This window comes from Leuresthes tenuis, unplaced genomic scaffold (genome assembly GCF_036924035.1).
Source record: "Leuresthes tenuis unplaced genomic scaffold, fLeuTen1.0.hap1 SCAF_2, whole genome shotgun sequence".
NCBI lineage: Eukaryota > Metazoa > Chordata > Actinopteri > Atheriniformes > Atherinopsidae > Leuresthes > Leuresthes tenuis.
Window position 1 is genome coordinate 17,333,413 of NW_027325356.1, and position 26,387 is coordinate 17,359,799.

At 43.4% G+C, this 26,387-nt stretch overlaps 1 protein-coding gene across 7 annotated transcripts; it reads right to left on the bottom strand.

The window, feature by feature from the left end:
• Positions 1–338: 338 nt before the first annotated feature.
• Positions 339–22,397, bottom strand: pax6b (paired box 6b). Of its 7 annotated transcripts, none has more exons than XM_072380418.1 (14): positions 22,234–22,397; positions 16,171–16,354; positions 13,062–13,115; positions 12,142–12,165; positions 9,539–9,669; positions 9,208–9,243; positions 8,908–9,123; positions 8,374–8,539; positions 5,086–5,244; positions 4,762–4,844; positions 4,489–4,639; positions 3,790–3,902; positions 3,353–3,494; positions 339–2,675 (listed from the first exon to the last, which is right to left on the bottom strand). In XM_072380418.1, exons 2-14 carry the CDS (start codon positions 16,181–16,183, stop codon positions 2,590–2,592), a joined length of 1,374 nt encoding a protein of 457 aa, XP_072236519.1. In that variant the 5' UTR covers positions 16,184–16,354; positions 22,234–22,397; the 3' UTR covers positions 339–2,589. The 7 variants fall into 7 exon arrangements, with proteins under 7 accessions (XP_072236519.1, XP_072236518.1, XP_072236522.1 ...); XM_072380417.1 differs by lacking the exon at positions 22,234–22,397 and adding an exon at positions 16,587–16,902; XM_072380421.1 differs by lacking the exon at positions 22,234–22,397 and adding an exon at positions 13,336–13,409 and having other exon boundaries at positions 16,171–16,517.
• Between the last annotated feature and the right edge of the window lie 3,990 nt (positions 22,398–26,387).

The window sequence follows — 26,387 nt, forward strand, 5'->3', positions numbered from 1 at the left end:
GACATCTCTTCTTCTCTGCCTTCCTCCGTTTGTGTGATAAACTGGATTGAATTAGCACAAAAATTGCATTAGCAGTAGCAAAAAAATAAATAAATAAATAAATCTGATTAATCTCCAGTCCTCTAACTTCTGAGTGAACCATTAAATACTGAGTAAGACGCGATGACTAAATGAATGAGTTTGGCTAGATGTTTGGTGCTGTTGCATGTTGTGTGAATGTTACCTGACCTCACTCTCTCCTGGATATCTTTTACTTTTAGAGATGGTCTCTCACTCTCACTACACACCCTTTTAAATCCACACACACACACACACACACACACATATAACCCCCCCTCCCCTGCTGAGGCAGCAAGTGAAGCAAAATAACTCACTCTGCCACACAATCGCTCCTCTGCCTCGCTCTAGGCGCTGACTGCTTTATTCCATGACTTCTTTTTTTTTTTTTTTATTTCTCTTTGCTTCTTCTTCCTCCTCCTTCTTGTAGCCTCTGTATTTTTTTCATTCCATCGTAACTCTACTAAAACAAGAGCCAGTGATGGTGAATTGCTTGACCTTTCTCATTGTGTGGCGGTGTTGTGTGGTCTGTGTCGACTTGGTTCAGCCCCATACATCAAGAGAGGTTTGTTATTTTGGACATCTTTGTTTGGTGGGAATTCTGAAGTGTTGTGCATATCGCAGGCTGTTTTAGTGGCAATGGGTCAACATTAGGGATGTTTGAATTTGTCGAGATGTTGTCTCTTTAAAAGGCGACACAGCATCGACCAGGCGAGGGGAGAAAAAAAAGGTTTCTTTAAGACACAGTTTTACTGTACAAAATGTTTTTATAGTTTTCACAAAATACATTTAGAAAGCTCCATTTTAAATAAAATTAAATTGAAATATTTAAGAGACAGCGTGTAGACGTTTTTTTTTTTTTGTTGTTGTTTTTTTTTTTATCTCAGAAGCAATGCTCAGACATAAACCCAGTATGTGTCCATGTTCTACATACACACTGAAATAAAAATGCAAAAACTCAAAAAGAGCATGACAGATGATGCTAGAAAAAAACCCTCCCATGGTCTTCAATTATAAATAAGGACTGCGGGGTTCGACTGCAGTCTTCCGAACTCGAAGCCAATGTAATTGAACAGAATGTGTTTACAAAAATTTTGCAACACAAGATTTAATATCTTTAAAAAAAAAAAAGAAAAGAAAAGAAAAGAAAAAAAAAAACATTGTGTACTAGATGAAATACAAAGGCTTTGGTCTGTTTTACAATCAACAATGATTAAATCTGATATGTACTTGTAAACAACTGCCAAACACTTAAGTTTAAAACTCTGTCAAGCAATGTTTAATCATAATTATAGGAATTAAATATTTCTAGTTGCACAATTTTTTTTGACCATAGGACACTATATTACAACTATACCTAAGAGACAAATTGTACCTGACCCTAAGAAATGTATTTTTATGATGCATGGAACATTTATAGAATATTCTTGGGGATATAAATGAAATCAACTTTTATTGGAGAAACCTTTCTGGAAGATTTCGAGGGAAGACAAGTACTTTACATTTTGACATAAACAAACTGGATTATATCGAAGACGCTGTCTACCATTTACAGACTACAGGCATTCTTTTACACCTGTTTTCCCCACATGTGTTACTCCTCGCGGTAATCTAGACTCAATCCAGCCACCAAGCAAGAGGTCCAAGTCGCGTTGCACGTTGCGCCGTCTTTGCACACATGGAGCTGCTGATAGTGATCCGTGTCTAATAAGCCGGCGAATGCAGGCCCATCTCTGAAGAGCCAAGGCCACAGCCTCGGTGGGTGAATCGAGTTTGAGTTTCCTCTGCTAAATATCCATTCGTAAGAAATGAGACCAATAAATAGTTTTTTCTTTCTTTCTTTTTTTTTTTTTTCTTTTCTTTTTTTTTTTGTTGACACAGTAAGAGTCTTCCCTCCAGCTTTTCGTCTTTAATGATATGCAACAGCGTCCAGAGACCATGCAAAGGCTGGTAGAAAGTCTCGATATAAGCAGATTAAAAGATAGTCATGGCAGAATCTCTCCGGTTCTCCTCTTGCAAACAAAGGCAAGACCAACATGGTTTTCTAGCAGTCCATCTATCAGTACTTGATCTTGTTTTTTTTTTGTTTTTTTTTTCCTGTTTTGTTTTTTTTTCATATTAACATACAAATGGCCATTTACAAACACACCAGAGAAGAAAAGGAAACAATGACTGAAGTTGGAAATAGAAAAAAAGAAAAAAAAAAAAAAAGTTTTTGTTCCATAAAAATTTAACACCGGGCACTTTACAGAGGTCCTTTTTTTTCTGTCCTTCCATCGTTGTTCTCTCTTCCAAGCCCTCGATTGAACGTGCCTAGAGCTACATAACAGCACACTGTCCCAGTGGAAAAAACAAAGCCCATACGTCCCAAGGCTCTCCCAGAGTCTTTCTCTTCCTTTCCTCCTCTCCTGTCTGTTGCCTCTTCTCAACCCTCTCCCGACGTCTCTACTCTCCTGTGCCGTGTTTATGTGAGGAGAACTGCCGGAGGGCGATGGTGGAGTGGGTGCTTACAGGGTGAAGTAGCTCTTCTCTCTACTGTAGTCTTGACCAGTACTGAGACATGTCAGGCTCGCTCCCTGGGACTTGGACAGGGACAGACACTCCAGGAGAGATGAGTCCTGCAGAGACATTATGAGGGAGACATCAGCAAAAAAAAGAAAGAGAAATCACACACAAAAAAAAAGAGGCCTAAACTTGATGAGTGGATGTACAGTCAGAGTGGCGGCTAACCTTGGGACACAGTATTGTGCTTTAAAAGCTCGCAAAATAGGTGGATCACAATGCTCTGCACAAGGTTACTCAGTAAAATGCTTGCGAGCTCAATAAATTGAGGCTGTGGCAATGGCATTTAAACAGAGAGAGTACAACAGCAAATGAATCAAATTAATTAGCAATTTAGCACAGAGGAAATGTGGTTATGCATGATTAACTCTTCATGACTATAACCAGTATATATGGCTCTCAGAAACAGCGTCCTAATGGGGTGGAACTAAACTATGTGCTGGAGTCGAGGGATTGACATGATGGCCGAGAGTGGCAATGAAATGAGCTGCGTTCATGCTCCCGCAGAGGGAAAATGATATAGGATGTAGAAATATTGACCCTCAGACATTTAAAGCATGACGTCTCTCAAGTAGACGGGATGGAAAGGGAAGGTCGGCGTGACAGACCATGAATCAAAGATGGCTATGTAGTACCGCCTAATTACAGGAGAGGTGGCAGATGTTTCAGAGAGTGCACTGTTTGATCGTATTAATTCCTGTGGATGTTGGGAAACAATTAACTTTCTGCCTACCTGTTGAGGTGGTACCAGAAGTGGTCATTGATTGGCTGTTCATATGTGCCTGCATATGAGGGGGCGTGTATGTTTCGTAGCTCCGCCCGTTCACAGGCGGACTGGTAGGCAGCATGCAGGAATAAGAGGAGGTCTGGCTGGGCTATAGATGAAGAGAGAATGTTACATTAGCTTTGCCAACCATAGTTTTCAGCTCAGTATTTAAAAATGCTGTACTTTTCAATATGTTTTTGTTGCCGTTTTGGGCAAAACTTTTACTCTTTTTTTTTTTTTTTTTCCTGTCAGAAAGCCATCCTTTGATTAAGATACAAGGCTTTAAAGAAGTTTGTTTGGCCAAGTAACAGTTTTAAATTAATGCCGGTGGGCTTCGTTCTACTTTTACAATAAATGCAGTCATCATCAAACGATCCTGGATATTCATTTAGCCTTGTACTTACTTGCATAGGTAGATTGTTCGCCATGGTGAAGCTGGGCATGGGGGGCAGCGCACTGTAGGTGTTTGTGAGTGCAGAGTCAGGTCTACCCAGCATTGACCCCGAGGTGAAAGACACTGTGAGGGCAAAAAAAAAAAAAAAAGATGAAGCAGAAATCCCTCTCACACACAGTCCCAGTCCTCCGGTGTGAGAACTCCTCTCATTAACGTTCAGCTGTGCGTGCGTGTGTGAGGTGACGTCTTGTTTGACAGGCAGATAGGCCCGGGCAGATACTGCTCCGTGTGTGTGTGTGTGTGTCTCAGGTGATTGACTTGTGAGCATGAGCTTCAGCTCTGCCGGTGTGCCCTCGTGCCTGATTTGGTAATTACGCAGATAGTCAGCTGAGAAGTTTTGCTCAGTCATCCATTAAAAGGAAAGCACCGGCGCTTCTTCCTGTGAACTAGAGCGCACAGCTACCGAGGCCTCTTCCACACTTTTATATTAATCCGCGAGCTGCCGCATAACACTGTCTAGAAATAATTTTACACGGATACTGCCTGATTTGAACGCGCGGACGGTCGCAGGCATTGTTACAGGCGTCAAAATGGCAGTGACGCTGTTTCTAACAAATTCTAAGAAATGAATCTGGCTGCGCAGAATTTGTGCGGTGCAAAGGTTGGCAGATGTTTATTAATTTGAGGGCTGAGGGTGTCGTGGACCTACCCGGTGTGGTGGGCTGTGGGATGGCCTGGTAGACGCTGGTGCTGAAGCTGCTGCTGATGGGAATGTGACTGGAGGAGTTGTTGGCCTGTCTGCGCTGGTTCCGCAGCTTCTCCTCTCGCCTCCACTTTGCTCTTCTGTTTGAGAACCATACCTACAAAGAAAAGAAACAGACGTCATAATGCTTCTCATTCTGGCCATAATTAATTGGTAACGTCTGTAGGCTTTCACGAGTTAACAACAACAACAACAACAACAAAAGTTGTGGTCACTCACTTGTATTCTTGCCTCGGGGAGGTCGATTTTCGCTGCTAGTCTCTCTCGTGCGAAAACATCTGGATAATGAGTTCTTTCAAATTCTGTAACGGAGGAAATCAAGCAGGCAAATGTGTAAGTGAATAAGTAGTAGGTTAGGTGGAGGGTAATTTCATTTTTCACAGAGCTGGTGGTTGATTAAATGCGTGTTTGGGCCTGTATCCATCCAGGCCTTCCTTAGTAGGCCTTATCAGCTCATCCCATTCTTTTTTTTTTTAACCGGATTTCAATTCACTTGCTATGATAAGGGGCGTGTTTGAATAAATAATCAACAGATTATTGGACCTTTTTCCAGTGCCTCGATTTGCTCCTGTGTGAAGGAAGTGCGATTTCTCTGTAGTTTCCTCTTGAGCTGCAGGCGCATCTGTGTCTCCTCTGAGTCCTCGCCGTTCGAGCTGATGGAGTTTGTGTTTTCCCCTGCGCCGTCCTGTTGTTGGCAGCCATCTGAGGAGAGAGCGAGAGAGAGAGAGACAAAAAACGTTTAATGGAAATATACATTCACTTAAACTAATTGAATAATTAATTACCGGGCCTCATGTTGCATCAGCCTACAGCTAATTGTACAGACCGCGGTGCTACATCATTAATTAAGGACCCCATTATGGTTAATTTAATTCAAAATCGGAGGAATTATTGCAATTCCTTCCTAATGTTGTCAGATGACAGGCGAGTGCCTGCGTGAAAAGGAGCGACGTCGAAAAGGCTTCACAGTTAAACTGTTTATAAAATATTGTGGGAAAAACACGCGGGCGAGGGAAAGGTTGCACGCACTTATCGCGTCTCAACAATGGTGTGTGTTCTCAAAAGGTTAAGAGAAATGTGACAAGATGTGGCGAGCCTCCTTTCAGAGCCTATGAAATGTATTAAAACCCCAAACTCTGTAAAAACCCCCCACCCACCTTTTTTTTTTTCTTTTTTTTTTTTTTTTAAGGACAGAGCAGTGCCTCAATGGTCGTTCCCATATGGGCGTTGGTAGAGCCATTGAGGTGACCACCAACTTTTGAATAGGAGAAGACGCTTTTCAGAATGATACAATGCCTTCAGGAGTAAGGGAAACCATTAAACTATGGACACAGCTAGGGACGAGCAGTGAGCCCTCGGTGGGTGTAATATATGGGAGGGGAGGGGGGGGGGGGGACTATTGGAGGAGATGACAAAAGGATCCTCTCTCTGTGGAGGCGCACAGGCTAGTGCTTTGGCATTGTGCGCACGAGGATCCCAGTCAACAGAGCTTTGAGTCCAGTGTGTTAACCCTTATCCACTACCATCATTAATCACGTCCCCCGGCCAGCTACACGCCAGTCAGGATTTCTGTGTTCAATTGGAAACAAATGAGTGAGGAGAGAGCATGCAACCCCCTGAACAACCAAAATAAGGCCAATCTATTCACTGCTCCTGCATGTCCGCGGTGGGCCCAAAGGCCCCTTCAGTTGCAGGGCGAGGCTTATCGACTAATGTCTGTCTTGTTGTTGGACATCATTATCACACCGAGAAGTTAATGCGAAATTAAGCAGCGGGTGCACTGATGGAGGGAGATTTATGTAATATCGCAGTAATGTCTGTCAGGCGCCGCGGGTCGAACCCATGATGAGGCTTTCAGCTGTTTGTATGCAGTTTTTTTATTATCAATTTTTTTATTATGGTTTCCAACTAATATTCCAGACTAGGAACAGGTGCTGGACGGTGGCCACAGCAGAAAAGGAACAAGGAGGCCACATTCAGAACCACCAAATCAATTTGTTGAATATTTCAAGAGTTCCCATCGTGTGAAACCAAACGTTAATAATGATTCAATTACAAGAAAATTAGAACTGACTCGTGTGGGCCTGAAAAGATAGTTATTGTGTCTATATTTTAGAGTCAGAGGAGGAAACTCGATCCGACTCTTTCTTTTTTTCTTTTTTTTTTGACAATTTCCCTTGGTGCATAATAGACAAAGTATTCATCTATAGGCCAATAGTTTGTATCCACGCTATTTGTTTCTTCACTCCGGATAATCCATAAAAAGGAGTGATTGTGCGGCTATTATCCGTCTGCCAGACCCACTGACGCTCGGATGGGATTTGTTTTCTTTATAAAAGCGCTGGGAAATAAACTCATTCTTTAGTATCGCGATGTCTCAGCCAGTGAGGCGGAAAAGCAGGAATAATATGAAAAAAAGAGGGGAGATACCGAACCAATTGCGGCACCTTTCAGCTGCTGAGACTGGATCAAAACACTCTTGAGAAACCGCTTAAAACTGAAAGAGAAAGTGAGAGACTAAATCCTATAGACGGGATTTGCAGCCATATAGCCCAGCGAATGAGAATGAGAAAGAGATGAAAGAAAATCGTTGCGGATTTTTTTCCTCTTTTTTTTTCTTCTTCTATTCGTTCCTCTTCGGATATAGTTGTCTTCTTCTGGGGCCCTGTCACTCTCCATGTAGCTTTTATTTGTGCTTACTCGTCTGTCTGATGGAAAACATATTTTCACTCCCCTGAGACAACTGCTCTCAACAAGTACTTCAAATCACAATAACCACTTTAACAGATAATCCCTTATTATCATTATCGTTATTATCATTATCATTATTATTATGAAATTATTGTTATCAATCCAAGAAACCCACTGATTACGATGCTGTTAACAACTGCCATCGATAATAATAACAATAATCGTAATAATATGCACGTTAATAAATCTAATCTTTATTATGATTGTTTACTTCCCGTTTATGAGTGTCTCGCGTGTCCAACTGCTCATCAAATAAACGCTCATTCCCGTTTGGACTAAATTCCACCACTTGCATTTCCGCTCTGCGGCGCGTTGAGTCGTTGAACTGCGTGTGTATTTAAGAAATAAAGTTGTGCTTCTTAAACGGAAACCTGCCCCCGTGTTTGGCCTGCACAAGGCCGGCAAGAGACCTTTTGAAGAGGAACATTTCCACAGCAGCCCGACCATCTCCACACTCCTGCATGTTGCCATAATGAGACACAAAGCTCCCTCTAATGAGCAATTACACCTAGTGCGGACCGTTCCCATAACCAATCATTGCGTGTGAAGGAAAACATTCCTTTGTACTAATATCCCCGCACACCGCTCCCCGGCTCTGCCTCCTCATCAGGAGGGGAGGAAAGAAAGCAGACTGTTGGATGGACACCTCTGCTGAAAGGACGAGCCGCTGTCACGCACATCCATGTCTGGGACAGTGGAGGCATTCAGACTCCATGCAAGGCCTATGACTTCCTCTAATCGACAAGTCTTAATTGGGGGTCTTGTTAGGGGGGGGGGCATTAAAATCACGCTATAACAATACCTGCCTGCAGACAGAGCCTGGGGACGGCACCACTGGAAAATTACGTTGTAATGCGTGGTCACGTATGACAGTTTATGGCGACTTACGTGCACTTCATGCATCAAGCCTTAAAACTAGTCAATTTATTTATTTATTTTTTTTGACTGGCCCAATATGTTCCAAAGCTTGAGGATCCAAATCAGACTTAAAGACCACCCGGTTGTATCCCGCTTTGACTCAACCCAACAACCGCATGCGTCAAGGTGTCTTCATCGCCACCGTGTGATAATGAGGCTCACCTTGGTTGGGCTGCCCTGGCACTGATGTTCCGGGGTACCAGCCGGGCCGGGTCCCCCAAGTTCCTGTCTGACCGTTGAGCATTCTCAGCTTGTCATACATGCCATCTGCGCCCATCTGTTGCTTTTCACTAGCCAGGTTGCGGAGGACTCTGTTTATTGATGACACCTGAATGACAAATTGCATATGATAAAAAATCAGGACCGGGATTAGATGAAGAGCCGCGGTCTCTCGGTGCGTCTCTGCATGCGGGGGAGAAGTTAGATACGCCACCAAATCTTAACATATCAAGGAAGGTGTTCTTGCCCAGCGACGTCCTCGAGCGTATATATGTTTGGGTAACCACAGTCGCAGTATTGCCGGTCCAAACCCCCACCACCCTCAGCCCACCCCCACCCCACCCTCACACTTTGCAACGTGTATTTAATCAGACTGAATGGTTGGATGCCCATCTCGTTTTCCTTCACTGCATGAGAAAAAAGTCATTTCATGTGGCAAATTAAATCATGCACACAACTTCCAGTCAATACACTTACGCTGGGTATGTTGTCGTTGGTGCAGATCCCCTCCGACAGAAGCCTGTCACGGATCTCCCACGCGAAGATCGACGGACACTCCCGCTTGTACTGCGCGATTTTCGCGACCACCTCTGGAGTTGCGACCCTGGGCTTGCTGCCGCCTATTGCTCTCGGTCTTATGGAGCCAGTTTCATAATATCTACCCAGAATCTTGCTCACGCAGCCGTTGGATACCTGGATAGGAAACAAAAGACACAATTCACATACATTATTTATGACTATTAGCGGAATTTCTAAGATGGCTCAAATAATTATCACCTTTTCACTGTCCAGCACTTGGACTTCATCATGGGTCTATAAACACAGAAAATATGCCTTGAATTGCATATTGGGCATTTTTTTTCTATATTATATCAGGCAGATTACTTTCCTTTTTTATTGGCCATATTACATTTCCAGTGAGGGAATAATAGAAAATCATAAATCTTACCGGCTTAGGACTGAATTTGAAAATACTCAGGAAACATTTTGACATGACAATCAAAGTCAATCCCACTTTGCTCCATGAGTTAATCGTTAAACTGGTTCGTGTGAAAACAAATTTGGTATAAACCTTGTTTTCTGTTCTAAAAGGAGTGTGGTTTGTCACCTGCAGTATCCTGGAGATGTCGCAGGGTCGAGCACCACTGTGTGCAAGTTCAACTATTTTCTGCCTGGTGGAATCCGGCAGCGGTCTACCATTAACAAACACACCACCAAGCTGGTTTACGCCACTGTGACCTACAATGGGAACAAAAGCATCGGAGTCATCACATGACACCACATCACAGCACCAGGTAAAATATATGAGAAAGCAAAATGGATTTCATGTCATGATGAGCAGAATGCGTAAAAAGCGCGAGAATAACCGCGGCAAGGATGCAACATGAAGGCAGCATACAGACGTTGGATTAAAAAAAAAAAAAAAAAAAAGAAAAAAGAAAAAAAATCAGCCTAATGGTAATAAAGATTTTCTGAAATCGCAGTTCACTGATGGAATAATGTTTTAGCGACGCTTGGCAAACATCCTTCTCTCATGGCAAACACTGCGAAGTTATTTAGCAGCTAACAATCAAATGACATCAGCATCACAAAAAAAGTCAAAACACCTGATTGTGTTTTTTTTTTCTTTGTTTGTTTTGTTTTTTTGTGAGAAATTAACAAGTCAGTCGCTCGTCTGCTCCGGGATAATTCAACCAACCTTTCATCAAACCGGCAAACTTCGGCGCTAAAGCACCGGCACCGTTATCCATCCCCTCACCAAGACCAGCACCTCCCTCATAAAATAGCTTCTACAAATGACAACCAGCAACACCGACAATCCCGTAAAAGTAGCGACTGAAATAACGTGCTAAATGAACGTCCATTGAAAACGGTCGCTTTTTGGAAAGTGACATTAAAGCAGCAAATCCTCGCTCTGATATCCCCTGAAAACACGCGATAAATACGCATCAATAAGACAATAAGCAATAGGACGCCAGGTTCAAAGTAGCGGTTTTTATGATTGATTATTATCTAAAAATGATTGCTTTTAGGAAATTGTCCCTAAACTGTTCCATGGCATGTCTCTAAAGCACAGAATAAGTCTGCAAACCTGAAGCCAAATGGGAGAGCTGACTCCCCGGAGTGCCTGAGCTGCTCTCTGTGTCTCCGCTCCCTTCCCCTGCGCTGCCGCCCGGTACATTGACTTCGGGAGCAGAGGCTCCTTAGCAATAAATAAGCTCCAAATATAGAAGAGGGGGAAAATATGATGAGCCTGCCTGACATTTGTCTTTAAAATAAAGCTAGCTGCACGTCAAGTTTGAGCTTAATTTCTGGAAATAGGCGGAAGTCGCCTCGGATCATGCATGGGAGGCTAATTGAAAAGATCAGTTGGAGCACTTGTGGCAGGCTTGTCACTTTATGACACCGCTCTGCTTTTGAAAATCGCATCGTCACGACAAATAGTAGCATGATAAAACGACCCTTTCTGTCTGCATTTGGATATCACTCAGACAAAATTGGACGCTACTCGTTTACCCTTCGAGGGAGACTTCATTTTAAGGTGGCCAGGGGCTACGCGCGGTCACACAAACGAGGGCGCGCCCGGATTCTTAACATATTAAAAGTGACATGCAGTTTTTTCCCCCCTTGTTTGTATTTGACAACAAATGCTCACAGCCACTGCAGTCCTGTTGTGTGGAATCGGTGGGTGTCTTTACTCCGAAAAGTGCCACACTCACGCTTTAAATGGAGATTTTTATACATGTTAAATAACAAAAAGGGCCTCTTTATACATGACTGACTATAAACCTGCTTAACTAAGTAACATATCCCTTTTGGCCACAGTGTGTAATAATCTTCTATCGTGGATCTGATTGATAGTAAATCCATTATCATCCCTCATGCTCTTTGGTAATTCCAGGATTAAGTGGAATTAATAGACTTCTTAGGCTGAAATTGGCCTACCCACATTAGGCAGTGTTGCTCTGCTCTGCGGGCTCTCCACAACTGCTCCATCACCTCTGGTTTGTAACTATCATATAAATCCTCCGGATCGATAAAACTGTCAGATAACGACGTCACATAAAAATCACACTCTCCTAAGGTTAAGTCTTAATCATGGCGCAATTCCCTCAAGTGCCCAGAGTCGATCTCGCCCGCTGGCGCTGATTATGCGCCTTGTATTCTATTGCAAGTCGACTAATAGGAAAACATATGGTGTCAATTTGGACGCTCCCCACCATATACACCCAGGAGTTATTAGCACAAAAGCCAGCGAGGCCGTCGCGACCTTTAGACAACCCAAAGGGCCGAGCCCAATGATATCTCCTCGGCAATTCGCACCAGACATCACACGCCAAGCCAGGGGAGCATCCCATTAACATCAATCCGCAGCAAAGCAGGAGCACAGGGGTGTTGCACACAGCTTTGATAGGGCCTCATCATCTTTTTAATGGACAACTGGCAAGCAAAATAGATGAAGGAAAAAAAAAAAGGGAAAAAAAAATCCCAGCGCCGCGGCCTATAAAAGACTATAGAGACTCCAGTCAGTTCCCCCAGAATAGCCATGTTTCCCCTCACAGGAATCACACTTTCTACACATCAAAACAATCCAACTGTCATGTGGCCCAACATTGGATTCAAACATATTTGGACTAATGCGCACAGGTTACAGCACAGACACGTCATCAAGGTATATGGAGAACAATGTAATAAAATGATCCCACACACCTTCATCACAGATGTCATACACCTCTTGTCCAGCAGCAAGAGAGAAAATGTTTCATGTTTATCCTTTTTTGTTGCAACACACACACACACATACACACACACACACACGCACACCAGGAATAAGACTTTTAAGCAACTTCATCTGGCTTGCTTTTTGACTGGCACCCACGACAGTACGGTTGTTTTAATATTTATCTCCCACTCTGAGCTCAGCCCGCACCTAAGAGGGAGGCCTGCGGTTATAATATGAGCATTTTCTTTCCTCGCTCATGCTGTCTGTCCGGGAAGAATATGGACTAATCTACATAAGACATTATTGCTATTCCTCGTGTTCCACGCAGAGCTCTTCTCTGCGCGGCTAATCTCGTATGCAGCCTGGCAGCCAGCTCTAACGCTAATGCAGACGGCTGTGCAATTATTTAATACCAAGTCAAGCAGAAACAAAAAAAAAAAAATCTCCCTCTCAACCCAACCCCCTCTATTCTGCCCTTCTCCCTCCTCTCTTTCTCTCTGGAGAAGGCCGACGTGTGATTAACTTGTTCAATAATAACTTGCCATCATTGCAGAAAAGGGGGGGAAAAAAAGAGAAATTATAAATTAACAGCAATGAAAAGGCCTTCAAATAACTGAGAGTATCTCCTCGCTGCTTCTCAAAAGTCATGCAATTTATTGCCTGCACATACCCCCCCCCCTCTTTTTTTTTTTTACCCCCACCCCCCCAAACACACTTTCTTATTTAAAGTGTGCCCTAAATTATTTCCGCTATCACAACCTGTGCAAAATGTCAGTGGGTGTTGCTTCCATGCAGCCACGCTACAACCTGCGGTTGCAATCAAAAGTTTCCCCAAAATGTAATTATTATTATTTTTTTTTTCTTCTTCTTAAAAAAGAAAGAAAACACGAACATGAAAACAACTTACTGTTCTGCATCATTGAGGCTACGCCAGACTCCCACGTGGCTTGGTTGTGGTATTCTAGGCGTCACAAGGAAATAAGAGAAGTGGTTAGAATCCGATCGTAAACCTGCTGTACAGATCTTTGTTTGCTTCAGGTGTCAACACTTCTTCAAAATGTACACAAAAGTTTCTTCAACTCGTTCGATTTGAATTTTTGCGGGTCTGTTTCTTTAACATTAGTATAGATGCAGTGCATGTCAACATCCTCAGTGTATGTATGTATTTTAATTAAACTTGCCTGGAAACAGAGTTGACTGTCCACTCTATTACAATTTAGTCAATCATCTGCCGTTTTCACTACTTAATGTCTCCCTATAGGACAAAGCAAAACAACACATTAGCACAGCCACAGCTATACTGATGTATCTAATATTTTAATTCTAATATTTTTTGCTGTTGTTGTTGTTGTTTTTTTGTTGTTGTTTTTTTTTACCTATGTTTACAATTAACCTGCACAGTAAATCAATTCAAATGGACGCGCGACAACATGCAGGAGCTGCTTCCTAAAGTACCTTCCTGGCAGTGATATTGGGCTTGCAACTATCTTACAACGCCGGTTCTTTTAAGCCTTTTAGGTACTCTATGACAAAAAGCAAAATGAATTAATTTAAAAAACATATTTCAAAGAAACGTTTTGAAAAATAAATCAGCCAAAGAGGCCTCTGTGCAGACTCTCCTTTAAACTTGATAGCCCTCCTCTTGCGGAGTCTAACGTAGAAAGTGTACAGTGACACACGCTGTCTACCTCGCCTCACTGCTCTGCAAAAGTCCAGACCAGGAGGGGGTACAAAGCTGGTGTACAAAGCCAAACAATGCACCCCCTCTTCTGCCTCCATATACCTCAAACCCGGGGCGAAAACTCGGCCTCCGCGACTAGAAACACGCAGCTTCCCACTAAACACACCAACAAGTTCAGATTAATACAAAGAGCCGGAGGCATGTATCCACCCCCTCCGGGACCATTCACACACACATACACGCTCAGTGTCTCTTCTCTGCACTGACACACGCGCGCGCGCACGCACACACATATGCACGACCGTGACCCCGCTGCCGCTGGTGCATGAATGTGGAGGGGTTTTTTTTTTTTTTTTTTTTTGTTTGCCCTGCTTTATCCAGAGAAAATGCGATAAATATCAATAAAAAGACAGGAAAGGAAAAGTAATTTCTCCTTCTAAATATTTGGTGGTTGTTTTGTGCTGCTGGTGCGGGTTGTAAAGCGGGTTTGAAGACACAACAGCGCAGTGGGGCGCTCAATTGGAAAAGACAAATGCAGTAAAGAAGCTATTGAAAGGGGAATAGATAAAAAGGGGGCCAGTGAGGGAGAAGTCTGAAGTTTTCATTTTCTCCCTCCGTGCGAAGTTGTGTTGTGCGCGGACCGAAGTGGCCTGTATAATGTCGACGTCTCACAGACCGCGTTTGGACCGAGACTATTTTGTGAAGTGCACGCAGGGCCGCCATTACATTTAGAAACGCGCTGCTCGGCCATTAATCAAATTCAGATTCAGATTCCTTCACACTGCCCAACATACTTTAAGTCAGCCTGTTAACCTTTAAAAAAAAAAGCACAATAACCTGCATAATGCGTTTATTTAAACACGGTTTGACATAAAAGTGAAAGTTGTAATTAAAAAAAAAAAATTGAAATTACTGCAGTTGATTAATTAATTCTAATCAGAAATACTCGCACAATAGCTGCTTGAATATACTGCAGTCAGTAGCTTTTAGCCTCGTAAGCAGCACGTAGTTAATCATTTATTTAAGGTCGAAAGCTCAAACGTTGTTGTTCCTGAGGTTAACTACGATCTAATCTGCATTTCTTTCCCTGTAGTAATCCGGAACAACAATGTCTTAATTCAACATGCTTATTCTGGCCGCTGGATGCTGCGCTGACAACATTCACATGCACGACCAAAAAAAAGTCCACGCGGGGCCCTGGCTGCGTGGGTCCCGCAGCAACTTGGCGAGAAAATGTGCGCATGGAAAAAAAAAAAAGAATTCATTAGAAAAATTGTGCGCGGTGCGTTGCTGTGTGCATTTGGTTAAATGAAAGCCTACGGGTTTAAGTTTAATCTGAAACGACGGACAATAGGTGCGCGTTACGCTGGAGGCTCTATTTGCAGTTGTTGTTTTAGCTGTTTTGGAGTTAAATGAGGAAAAACAACGTGATAATTAGTAAGGAAAAAAAATCATTACAGCAAATTGGTGTAGGTGTAGTTTGTTTCTGTACATTTGTTTCAGGGAATAGTTTAATAGCAGCAGCGGTTTGTATTTACCATTTGAGTTTTATTAAATCAGTCACATTATTTTAAACATATATGTATTTACACACACACACACATATTTATATGTATATATATATATATATATATATTTATATACATATAATTATATGTGTGTGTGTATGTATGTGCCGTGCAATTGCAGTGTCTGTCTTCTCCCATCGTGTGAGTGCTAAAATATAAAATAAGTTTAAATTACTGTCGTTGAGTTCAACCGGAATCAGTTTAGAAACAAGAAGAAAAGTTCCATTTTCTCTGGCACACAAACAAACACACTAAAACGGGCCTCCTTCCTTCCGCTGCAACTTCTTCGTGGACACTTTTTTTTTTTCTTTCCCCCGAATAAGGCGCTTGGGTGACTCGCCCGCATGAATCAATCTGACACCTTTCCTCAACGGGTCATTGCGCCCCATTCTCCACGATGATCACTGTCCTGGCCCAATGTGACTTTTTACTCTTTGCTGTCATAAATAAGCGGTAAGCTATCCGTAGGCCTAAACACAACAACCAAAGAAGAAGAAGAAGAAAGGGGAAAAAAAAAAGAAAATGGAGCAGATAAAACCGACAGAGGCGCTAAAGGCTGTTCGCACTTTTCAGACAGTCCAGTCAGGAGACAGGCTGCACAGTCCAAACGATAAAACACCCACAACCCCACCACTGATCCTCAGCCTACACCCGAAAACAAACGATAATAATAATGATAATAACAATCATAATAATATCCTAATACATTTATCTAATAATTCATCCATAATTTAACAACACGAACAAACTTTTAGTCAGGATCTCACCTTTTTGGGGCATCCTGCGTCGTTGTCAAAGTCCCTCTTAAACTATAGGCAAGAGCCTAGTTGTCCACACCAAAGAGAAAAATAAATAAATAAGTAAAGCCGACCAGGATCAGTCTCTCTCGGGAAGTTTAGAGGAGGAAAAATTAGTTTCCAGCGATCTTCGGCGGAGACGGAGGGGATATCCCTGCGAAGGAGACAGAGATTGACAGTGAACTCAGATGTCAGGACGCACGGAGTTTGGTGAGGATGTGCGCTGGCGTTTGAGAGAGCGAATGAGAGAGCCGGGATGAGAGAGAGTGGGGAAGAGGAGGAAGGAGGGGGAGGAGGAGGTGTGGAGGGAGGGAGGGAGGCAGGGAGGGAGGGAGGGAGGGAGAGCGGTGGTAGAAGGAGGTGGGGGTAAAAGAGAACGAACACACCTATGCTGATTGGTGATGGAACAAGTGTATTAATGTATGTGTTCCTGGTCTGCTGTGCGCGCCTCTCCTCTCCTCTCCTCTCCTCGCCTCCCTCCGCCGCTCTTCACTGGCCCATTAGCGCGACCCGACCTCTGTCATCATCCCCCGTATAAACACTTCCCCCTGCATCACACAGCAAAAGCGGGAAACGGGGCCGAGCCACAGCGAGAGCGAGAGAGGAGAGAGAGAGTCTCGTCTTCCCAGCCCACTAATCAGCCCACGCACGCAAATACCCAGCGCTCACTTGCTGAATGTTGCCCTATTGCAAAAGCAACTGCCGCGGAAATGCCCATTGGACGGAACGCTCTATTCTTCCAGGCTGAAGCGGCTTCGCGCAGGCAGGCAGGGAATCTCAGGCATGCTCAGCTCCAACCTGAGGCTAGCTAGTGCTGCAAACGGGGAGGGAGTGTATGTGTATGTGTGTGTGTGTCTGGGGTGGGGTGGGGGGGACTAGCAGTGGAGCAGCGCGTACGTGAATGTTAGAGCTCGTAACACCACATTAAAATCACAAAGAGCTGCAGCGTGCCTTTTATGAAGCAGCCGATGCTCTACAGATGCGATTAATGTTGTAAAGACGCATGTGGTTGGGCTTTTTGGAAAGTTTGTGGACATGTGGCAAAACATCGGCTACTTTGTTGGAGTTCGATGGTGTTGTGACGCTACGTCGGTGTCTCCACGCGCTGCTCAGATTGTACCGGATAAAAGCTGATAAATGTCTTGCTGTAAAAAAATAAAATAAATCTGAATCTCTCTCAAAAAAAAGAGATTCTCATATATTCTCTCTGCGCGCAGAGAGAGAGAGAGAGAGATGCGTTAGCAAAAGTTGTTTAGCTTTTAGCTCCTACTGGGAATACCTTGAAAATCTGCGTTTCCAAAAAAAAAAAAAACGCATGGCCTTCCCTCGCTGAACGCAACCAAAAATAATGTCCACCACGTGCTTTTGTTTATTCTTTTTGAGCATCGCTGTCCCATGAATAGCCTTTCCCCTCCTGTCAACAAGGACGCCATGCGTAAAGAGGCAGCCTTTAGGCAAGCTCGGCTGCTTTTTATGGACACATTTGCGAGGCTCGGCGACGTCACTCCCGCTACCTGACAGCAAATAGCACGCGTAAATAAAGTCAAGCAAATGACTGCGTAGCCATGGCCACACGCTCCCAAACGGCGTTGGCTGAATGACTTGACTATTAACGTACACCTCAACGCACCCAAAAGCAACCCCTCTGCGCCCGTGTTTGAGGGGACACTCGGGGCTTTTGGGCAGCACCAGTCTCAGCGCCGAGGAGCCCCGTCGCTTACACCAAAAGGAGGGGGTTGGACCGAGGGGAAGAGAGTGAGAGGTCTGTGTGGATGCTGAAGCCAAACTAAAGCAGAAAAGGGGGTGCGTGAAGGGGTGAAGAGAGTGAGACGAGAGAGACAAGCAGGGGGAGGGGAGAGAAATGCTTCTTTTTGGGGACGGGAGGCCACGAAATGAAGTCATGGAGGCCTACACTTGACTTTCTTTGACATGTGAAAAAGTAGGAGAAGTCAGAGCTCATCAATAAAACACTTCGGAGGTGAAAGAGGGCTCCCTAACAACCATCGCATTCCTGACTGTGGGTTCAATGAGTAGACAAACGACGCTGCCAGGGAGGGAGAGGGTGAGAGGCAGAGAGGGATGGAGGGAGTGAGGTATGGGGTGGGGGGGGGGGGGGGGGTGGCGGGGGGTTGAGGGACTGCCCGGCCTGAATGGGGCCCTCAGTGGGCCGGCGAGATAATGAGCTGAGAGGACCGGCTCAAACTGTCACCGAGGGTCCCGCGGTGAGGAACAACACTTTGGCCAATACTCCCTCATCAAACAACCCGTAAACTAAACGAGCACATTCATCTGTTTCTCCTTCCTGCTTTGTTTCTACTTACTTAGGCTGGTGGCTCAGCGAAGAGGCCTGCCGTGAATGGTTGCAGATTATATCAGCTGAAGGAGGGGGTTCCCTAACATTTTCACGTCAAGAACCCCCCCTACCCCACCCCACTAGACATGCATTAGACCACAACACCCCCCCCTCAACCCCTCCACCCCTCACAGTCGCCCCACCCAACAGGAGTTTGTGCTATAGACCTCGTGTTGGTTCAAATGTACACAGTGAAGGAGGAGCTTAACTTTCAAGCAATTATCATCATGAAGCATTAACGATTTCCTAAAGGTTAAATAATTTTCTGGTTAATTTGAGAGAAGCCACTTGGACTGTCAGAGCTTGTGTATAACACAACAATTAAGGACAATAGTTTGCTGAGTGCAGGACCCAAAGAAATCTGAAGTTTGGCAGTGTTTTCTAAGCTGGAGGTCCTCCCTCAGCGTTGTCAGCTATAGCATGTGCACATGTGGGCTGATGGACTGTTGGCAGCCATTCATTTAAAGTCAAAAACAGCTATTGTTTCAATTTTCAGAGGGTTTTTTTTTTTTTTCTATTTGTAAAGATTCATCAAAAAGCTGCAAAATCGCGTCAAAATATTCAAATCTCTCCGCAATCATACACTTAAGGTATTGTGTTTCCACCCCACCTTTGTTGTGCAAATGTTATTGCCACTCACTTGTCACAGGCTGCAGCTGTCAAAATTGCACACCACTAACCTGGCTGCGCTGAAAGACAGATTCCCCGATGAGAGTGTCAAGTAGTTTTCTTTGGAAACAATACTTCCAGTAGGTTATTGATTTCTTTGGTTAAGCTGTAAATCCGCTCCAAGAGCTAATTCGTTGTCTCCACTCTCAAGAGATTTCTGCTTTGTTTTTTGTTTTTTTTCCCTCGCAGATTTGCCAAATGCGTCAACATTATTCTATGGAAATCCAATTGGAATGAAACATTTTCTTCATGTCTATATATTGTCTTTAGATGTCTCGGTTTGGTAGCAGATCAGGTGGGTTCTGTAAAAGGTTTGTTAAAAGAAAAAAAAAAGAAGAAAAAAGTTGGGGTGGGAGGGGTACGATGTTGGGAAAGCAATTAGCCCAATTCGGATTAGCAGCAACTAATGTCACAGGCCTTGAAAGGAAAGCCTAATCTGGCCGCTATTTTCCCTTGAGGCAATGTGGTATTTGTACCCCTCTAGAAACTTTTAAATACAAAAAGGATAGAAAGAAGAAAAGAATGGAAGAACAAGAATACAGGCAGATCTGGAGTGAATAACATTGTTTTTGGCGAGGGAAATGGTATGCGGTGGAGGGCCAACTCACCTAATTGAGCCCACTGCATTTGTTTGGGATTTTACAGTCGACTTTTTAACCAACTGATTCTTTTTTTTTTCTTTTTAAATCATGTAAATTCCTCTGGCACGGTCTTTGTTGTCTTAATACCTTCTTGTATTTAAAAAATAATAATTAATAATAATTTCACTACTTAAATTGACAGTCATTTGTTTGTGTTGATGATCCCCTTCTGGAGATCCCAGCGCATTCACCCTGTATTTATCAGAATTATTCTTTTTTTTTTTTTTACCAAAACAAATAGTACAATACTGTTAAAGTAAAGAAGAGAAGTTGTGAGTTTGTTATTCCTTTCAGTAATGAAATCCTATTTGTTTTGTTTCTCGACATTATTAAGTGTAACTCTTGCTTACACACTTCTATCTGTTGCTTTAGACACCGCTCATTTACAGCCAGTTTCATTTAGCCCACGTCTGCTCTCTCTGCTGCAAATATCTATTCTCATCAGCTCCAAAATGCATGTGTAATTATTAGTAAGTGTACATATTTACTATCCTATTTATTTCATCATATATTTAAAAAACATATCCCCAAGGTAATAACTTAGATTGATTTTACTATAATTTCAGCAGCATTTTGAAGAATTATTAATTTAAGAAGTGGATTTCAGTTCCTAAAGAAAAAAAAGATGATTATTATTATTATTATTGTTGTTGTTTACTTGTGTATTGATATATCAATTTAATTCTAGTCTCATATATATTCTATATACATATGTAAATATGTAATTTAAAATAGTCTTTGACACACAAATTTGGACCTGCAGCTGGATTCTTGTTAACATGAACTGTCATTCATCAAACAGCCTCGGACTGCCACGTTCATTCTCTCCAACGTCACGCATGAGGACACCGCCAGTTTATTTGCATAAATCATTTGCGCGTTTACATTGTAGAAGGCTGCTTTTTTTGTTGTTGTTGTTTTCTGTCAGCAGTAATTTAACAGTCACTTGCTTGTTCGACTTTTGCGCGCAGGTTTCATCCATCTGCTTTCAAAACGTGGCGGCGCACGTGGAGCGTGACCCGCAGCAGAAGCTCTGTTAATGGCGACCCGTTTTTTCAGCACATTGAGTAAATATACGGAAACATCTCTCCTTCACGGTGCACAGAACCAAACCATGAGACTTCATCGGGAGGAAATTAAATGCCAACTGCACCCATTTTTCTTGTCTAAATGCCCAACTCGTGCAAACCTTTCTCTGACATGCGCCTTTCATTACAAAAACGTGTAACTAAGTGTATTGTCAAACTATCTAGGTTGCCCCCCTTCGCTGTTTGAATTCAGGATTATTGGAGTTTTGTAAATAAGTTTATCTGTGTTCATTCAAATCTTTGAGGTTTGTGGAGAGACATGGAAAGGGTGGGATGATTTTTTGTGTGCAGGACGCTGAAGGTGTACAGTCCGCGAAAGCCCTCTCCTGGCAAAAGGCTGAAGGCTGGTATAAACACCGGGGCTAATGGTGTCACAACGCTGCTCGACAAGCGTGACAGGAAGAAACACTGGAGCCAAAACAGGTACCTGGACCGGAGACTCCCAGCGACTGTTTGGAACACAGATTAGATCTTAAATAAATGATAAGACACCCGGAGGCGCATCTCGTTGGATAAAGAGCTTCACGATAAAAGTTTTACGAAATCCCACCACAGTCCCAGTTCCTTTTCCCTTTTAAAAAACGTAAGTAACTGCAAACCGTGCTGCACGTCATTTCCCTGCATGCTTGGAGGGTTGGAAAACAAACAAACAAAAAAAACTCCAGCTTTGTAAATCTCTGTTTTATTTTACACCACGAACATTAATTTGAGAAAACTCATAATCTACGCCAAAGTATTGATTGATCTCTCTAAAATTACGCGGCGGCTTCGGTGTAATGAAGAAGAGCTCTTTGGTCTCAACCCTGCAGCCCACAGTAAAATATTCCACTGGTGGACGGCGACATTCCCTCCGCACTGATTGATCGAGTAGGGCTGAACAGAACACATCATATGCATTCGGTTCTAGCACACAGGTCCAGGTCTCCGACATCCCCTGCGTAAATAGATTTTTAACGGGAGTGACGTGCGCATAATTATTGAGTTAGGACCGCTAATTACGCGTTATCTGTGAGACGATAACAAAAACAACATCAGCTGGCTGTACATTCGAGATAGTGTGAGTGTGCATTACCTGGACTGCACGAAGCAACGTGCAAGCACTTCAAAAATAATGTTTATCCCCAACTTTTCCTGTGCATCGCGCTTAAAATCGTGTTTTGGGAGATTTTCAAAAAAAATGTACGAGCACACTATTAAGTGGTGTCTATATATTAGGCACGTTGGTATCACATTTAGATCTTTAAAGTAAAATAGTTTGGGAGTATAATCCATCCAAACTCACCGGACGAAAGGCAGCAGCGGTGTATAACCGGTATCCTGTGCGTAAAAGTCACTTCTTTCCTCCCCAGATCTTTCCTCGGTGTCACCGAAACATTAGCTCGTAGGTCCCGATAAAAATCTATCTACCTTTGGATCCGTCGTGGAGTTGAAATGTCAATGTGAGTGAGGGGGGAAAAAAGCTGCAGCTCTTACCATCAACTTTCCCTTCAGCATGAGCCTGAAGTTTGCAGTGATTGGCTGGAGCGACGGCTCGACGTCATACCTTGGACAGGACACGGAGAGCAGAACTGGGAAGTGCGCAAGGTAGCCTGCATGTGGAGCGCGCGGGCCTGTCTACTGTCCCGGTGAGGCTGCTGTGCGCAGGGACCAACAGCTAACAAGCCCACTCCGTGGACCACGTCTTTCTTTATTTCTGTTATTGTTGTGTTATGTTTGTGTTATTTATATCTCATTTTATTTGAATCTTTTCCCACTTTGTCCTCTTCCACTTTATGAATTTTCACTGACGGCCAGTGAATTATTTTCTCTTGAACATGACATGCTCCACTTTATTTGTGATTTTGTTGACACGTAGCTACATCAGGGCACCCCAGTGTCCATTAAACGTGGGCTTCTTACTGAGAAGCACTTCAGTAAGACAGACACTTTGCTGTGAAGTTGCATCTTACGTTAAACACCCACGAATCAAGTTTCCTCAAGAAACATGTTCAAGGTATCTCCGCTGATTTTAAGACCAAACGGCCAGGATGTAGAGAGATGCGTATAGCTTTTACTAAAACATATAGTCCGAATATTGCTACTTCTTTCCTATTGTTCTTTTTTAAACTTTGAACCCTATCACAGTGACATCTGACTTTAAAAACTGCAGCAAATGCTGGTTTTAACAGTTTTCTATTATAAAGGTGTGTCAATGACGCTGTTTTGTTGTGTTTTTTTCATCTGAGCATGCTCAGTGCAACAGGTGTAGACATAAGGAGTACAAGTAACTTAGGAGATCTCCCAAATTCTTGATGTAAAGCTCAGGTGTGACATCACCAGGGCACCGCTGGATTGAAAACATTTAATCCATAAATGTGTTTTGAATTCAAGCTCCATTTAAACCTGTGTCAAACTTGTTTTTATTTCTCAGCCCCTGTAAACCTGTCATTTGTGACTCTTCATGTTTTGTTTGTTTGTTTTTTTGTTGTTTTTTTTTCTACTCCCCTTTTACCAAGACAGACTAAAAGCCTCAAATCCTATTTCACAACCTCTGATGTTTGTGTCAATTTGAACAAGACGGTGAGTAAATGGACAACCACACCGCCGCTTGTCTCCTAGGAAGAGACCGAGGCAGCGCAGGTACGGGCCAGTCAGGACTGGGTGTGTTTGGGCCATTATTTGAAGGAACAGCCATTAAGAGGCCTTGGTACTGTGCAACGCAGCAGGGTGCTCGACATCCGCGCTGGAAACCGCACGGCTTGGTCCCTGCTTATCAGGCTGTCAATAAAACGAGATGGGATACAGCGGTCGAGCCAGGTGCTGCCTTTCCCTTCCCACACAGCCCTGCTCTCCAGAAGCAGATCAGGCGTGAACGCAAATCTGTCCAGCCGGTTTTCCCTCTGCCGTCACCACGCTGCTACACAACGCCACCTCCCTCTCCCTCCCTCTCCGCATCTCTCTCTCTCTCTCTCCGCATCTCTCTCTCTCTCTCTCTCTCTCTCTCTCCCTCTCTCTCTCTCTCTTACACACACACACACACACACACACACACACACAAACAAACTAAAGCGCACTGACAGTTGTTACTGCAATTTTTTTTATGGAAGTATGGAAACTACGTCGCAGCTCAAATATGCATGATTTCGCCATGTATATGCACACAATCTCATTCTTCAACCCTAATGCATATTTACCAGGCAGAGACGTTTAATTTAATGTTAAATATGTGACATTATTTGCGCTTACAGCAGGCCTGCGTGTGCAACACGTTACCCATAAAAACTTAGATGAAAACTATATGCTTCGGTTTTTCTTTTTCTTTTCTTTTTTTTTTTTTAAAGGGAGATGCCAATCCCTTGCTCTGACTGATCAAATTTTAAAACAAATCGTGTAATGATTGACCTCCCCTCTCTAGCCATGCAGAACATCATGCTGCCATAGCCTACGCCTCATGAGCGTATTTACTGTCGCTGTTGCAGACAGAGAAAAATGTCCGGGGGAACGAGCACGTTAGAAAGCAGAGGGTGCACGCAGAGGTGATGCTGCGTTCAAAGTGGGCATTTCATTCATCTAAATTAGGATTAATTGCAATGGAGACGAGGAGGTAAGTTTCTATCTGAACTTCAAGTATAATTTTGACGTGAGATGGGCCCTTGGTTTGATAGAAATCTTCCATGCGCCTTTAGCCACTGACTCTTCTTTTATTAAGTTCTTTTCGCGTTATGATTAACTTTTTAGGCCCACGTGCGAATGTATGAGAAGGCCAAAGCTGGTCAGCCTCTGTGCCTGATAAGTGAAATTATCAGGCTCATTCCTACAGTCTCTGCCTCCCGAACTGCAGGAATCCTGTACGTTTCGGTTGTTCTTCTGATATTTTCACTTCAATATATGGTGTCCAGAGATAGTGTAACCCTATTAACCTCCCTACTTCAACCGCAAGCACAAACACGCGCAGAGACACACACACTCCACGCGTTCCTCTCTTTGTTTCTCCTGTGTGAAATGTTTTAATAAGCCATACACGCCCTGTGTGCAGAGTTTGATTTGTTTTCTCTCCATGCACCCCGGCCCTGGATCGAGACATTAGCCGAATTCCCCCGGGGTGATTGGATGCAATTTGTCCGGAGCAGACAGGCACGTCCTGGATGTTAGGAATCCACTCTGGCTCAACGTGACAAGTCTAACTTCGATCTACAATTGCATCTGAAAGTGCAGGAAGCGGAAAGATCCCATACCATTAAGTGTTCTTCTGCCTTTTTCTCCCCCACCCCCCCCCCCCCTTCAAAATAATAAGATCATCCATTTGTTCACAAATATTCGTAAGAGTTCAATTTGCGAAACCTCTTATCTCCTATTGAGGCCACGTGTAAGTGGGCTGCACATGGTCAGTCCGCCGAGTCAGGCTGGGGAGAGAAAGTCAAAACGAGGGGATATTATGCCAGAAATCTATGACCCTTTAAATTAGATTAAAGATTGACAGCGCACTGGATTTTTTTTTTAAAATACACAAGAGTGACACCTGCCATGCAGGCTTGTGTGTGATTGATTCTGATGCTTTGTGCTGGCAACAATAATGCTGCTGTTTTGCGCAGGGCTGAGTAGGCGCATTTACCACTCACTTGCCAGGAGTGGCTGAAGTCAGTGTCCGTGTCGCGCTGTGAGCTGACAGGGGAAAATGAGAGCTAACGAGGTTGTCAGATGTCCTGACAAGACAAATGAGAGCTCGTCACTCCCTGCGCTTTAATAACGTTTAATGGAAACGTATTGCGCCGTTCAAAATAAAGTGTTATACATACTGGGGTCTGATGGAGACTCACTTAATTACGCACGGCGAGCTAAATTACGCATCAGCGAAAGGGTGTTGGCCTGATCTCAGTATTATCAAAGAGAATTGTACATAGCACTTTTGATCTTAATAGGCAATAGACCAAGTCGACCTTGGACTTTGAGTTGTTACTTTCAACAACTAATCAGAGCAAAACAGAACTGTTCTTGAGCATGCGGAAAGGTCTCTTTCAGGGTACATCTGGGTGCCTCAGTGTGCCTCAGTGTGAGTTGGAAGATTGGTCCAGTTCAATGTAACATTATTAGGAAGGCACGATCTTTTATATTACAAATAAGTCTTTTTTTTAATCATCGCATGTTAATTAGCCCAAGATCTAGCATATGTTGGACTGAATCAAGTGTGCTTCATCCTACAGTCTCATTTTTCTTTGAAGAATATGAGTCTTTTTGTGGGTTTCTGTCACATATTCCCTCAATAAATGATATTAAAGCATTGGGTTCAAATTCAACTTTACAGTGATGAAATGTACCTCTTCACAGGTCACAACCTTGACAATGATCTGCGCGGAAAAGATGTCACTGAGTCTTTCTTTTTTTTTTCCAGCGCTGAGGTTGTGCATTCTTCTGTGTAATTGGTGGTGCGCGATAGCCAACACACGGTATGGTAGTTGT

Bases quoted from the DNA above. Each gene is read 5' to 3' on its own strand.
- pax6b (XM_072380418.1), bottom strand. The intron at 3,903-4,488 runs GTAGGTCCACGA...TTGCCCTCACAG, and splicing joins CCCACAGCCCACCACACCGG to TGTCTTTCACCTCGGGGTCA. The intron at 3,495-3,789 runs GTAAGTACAAGG...CTTCATCTATAG, and splicing joins CGAACAATCTACCTATGCAA to CCCAGCCAGACCTCCTCTTA.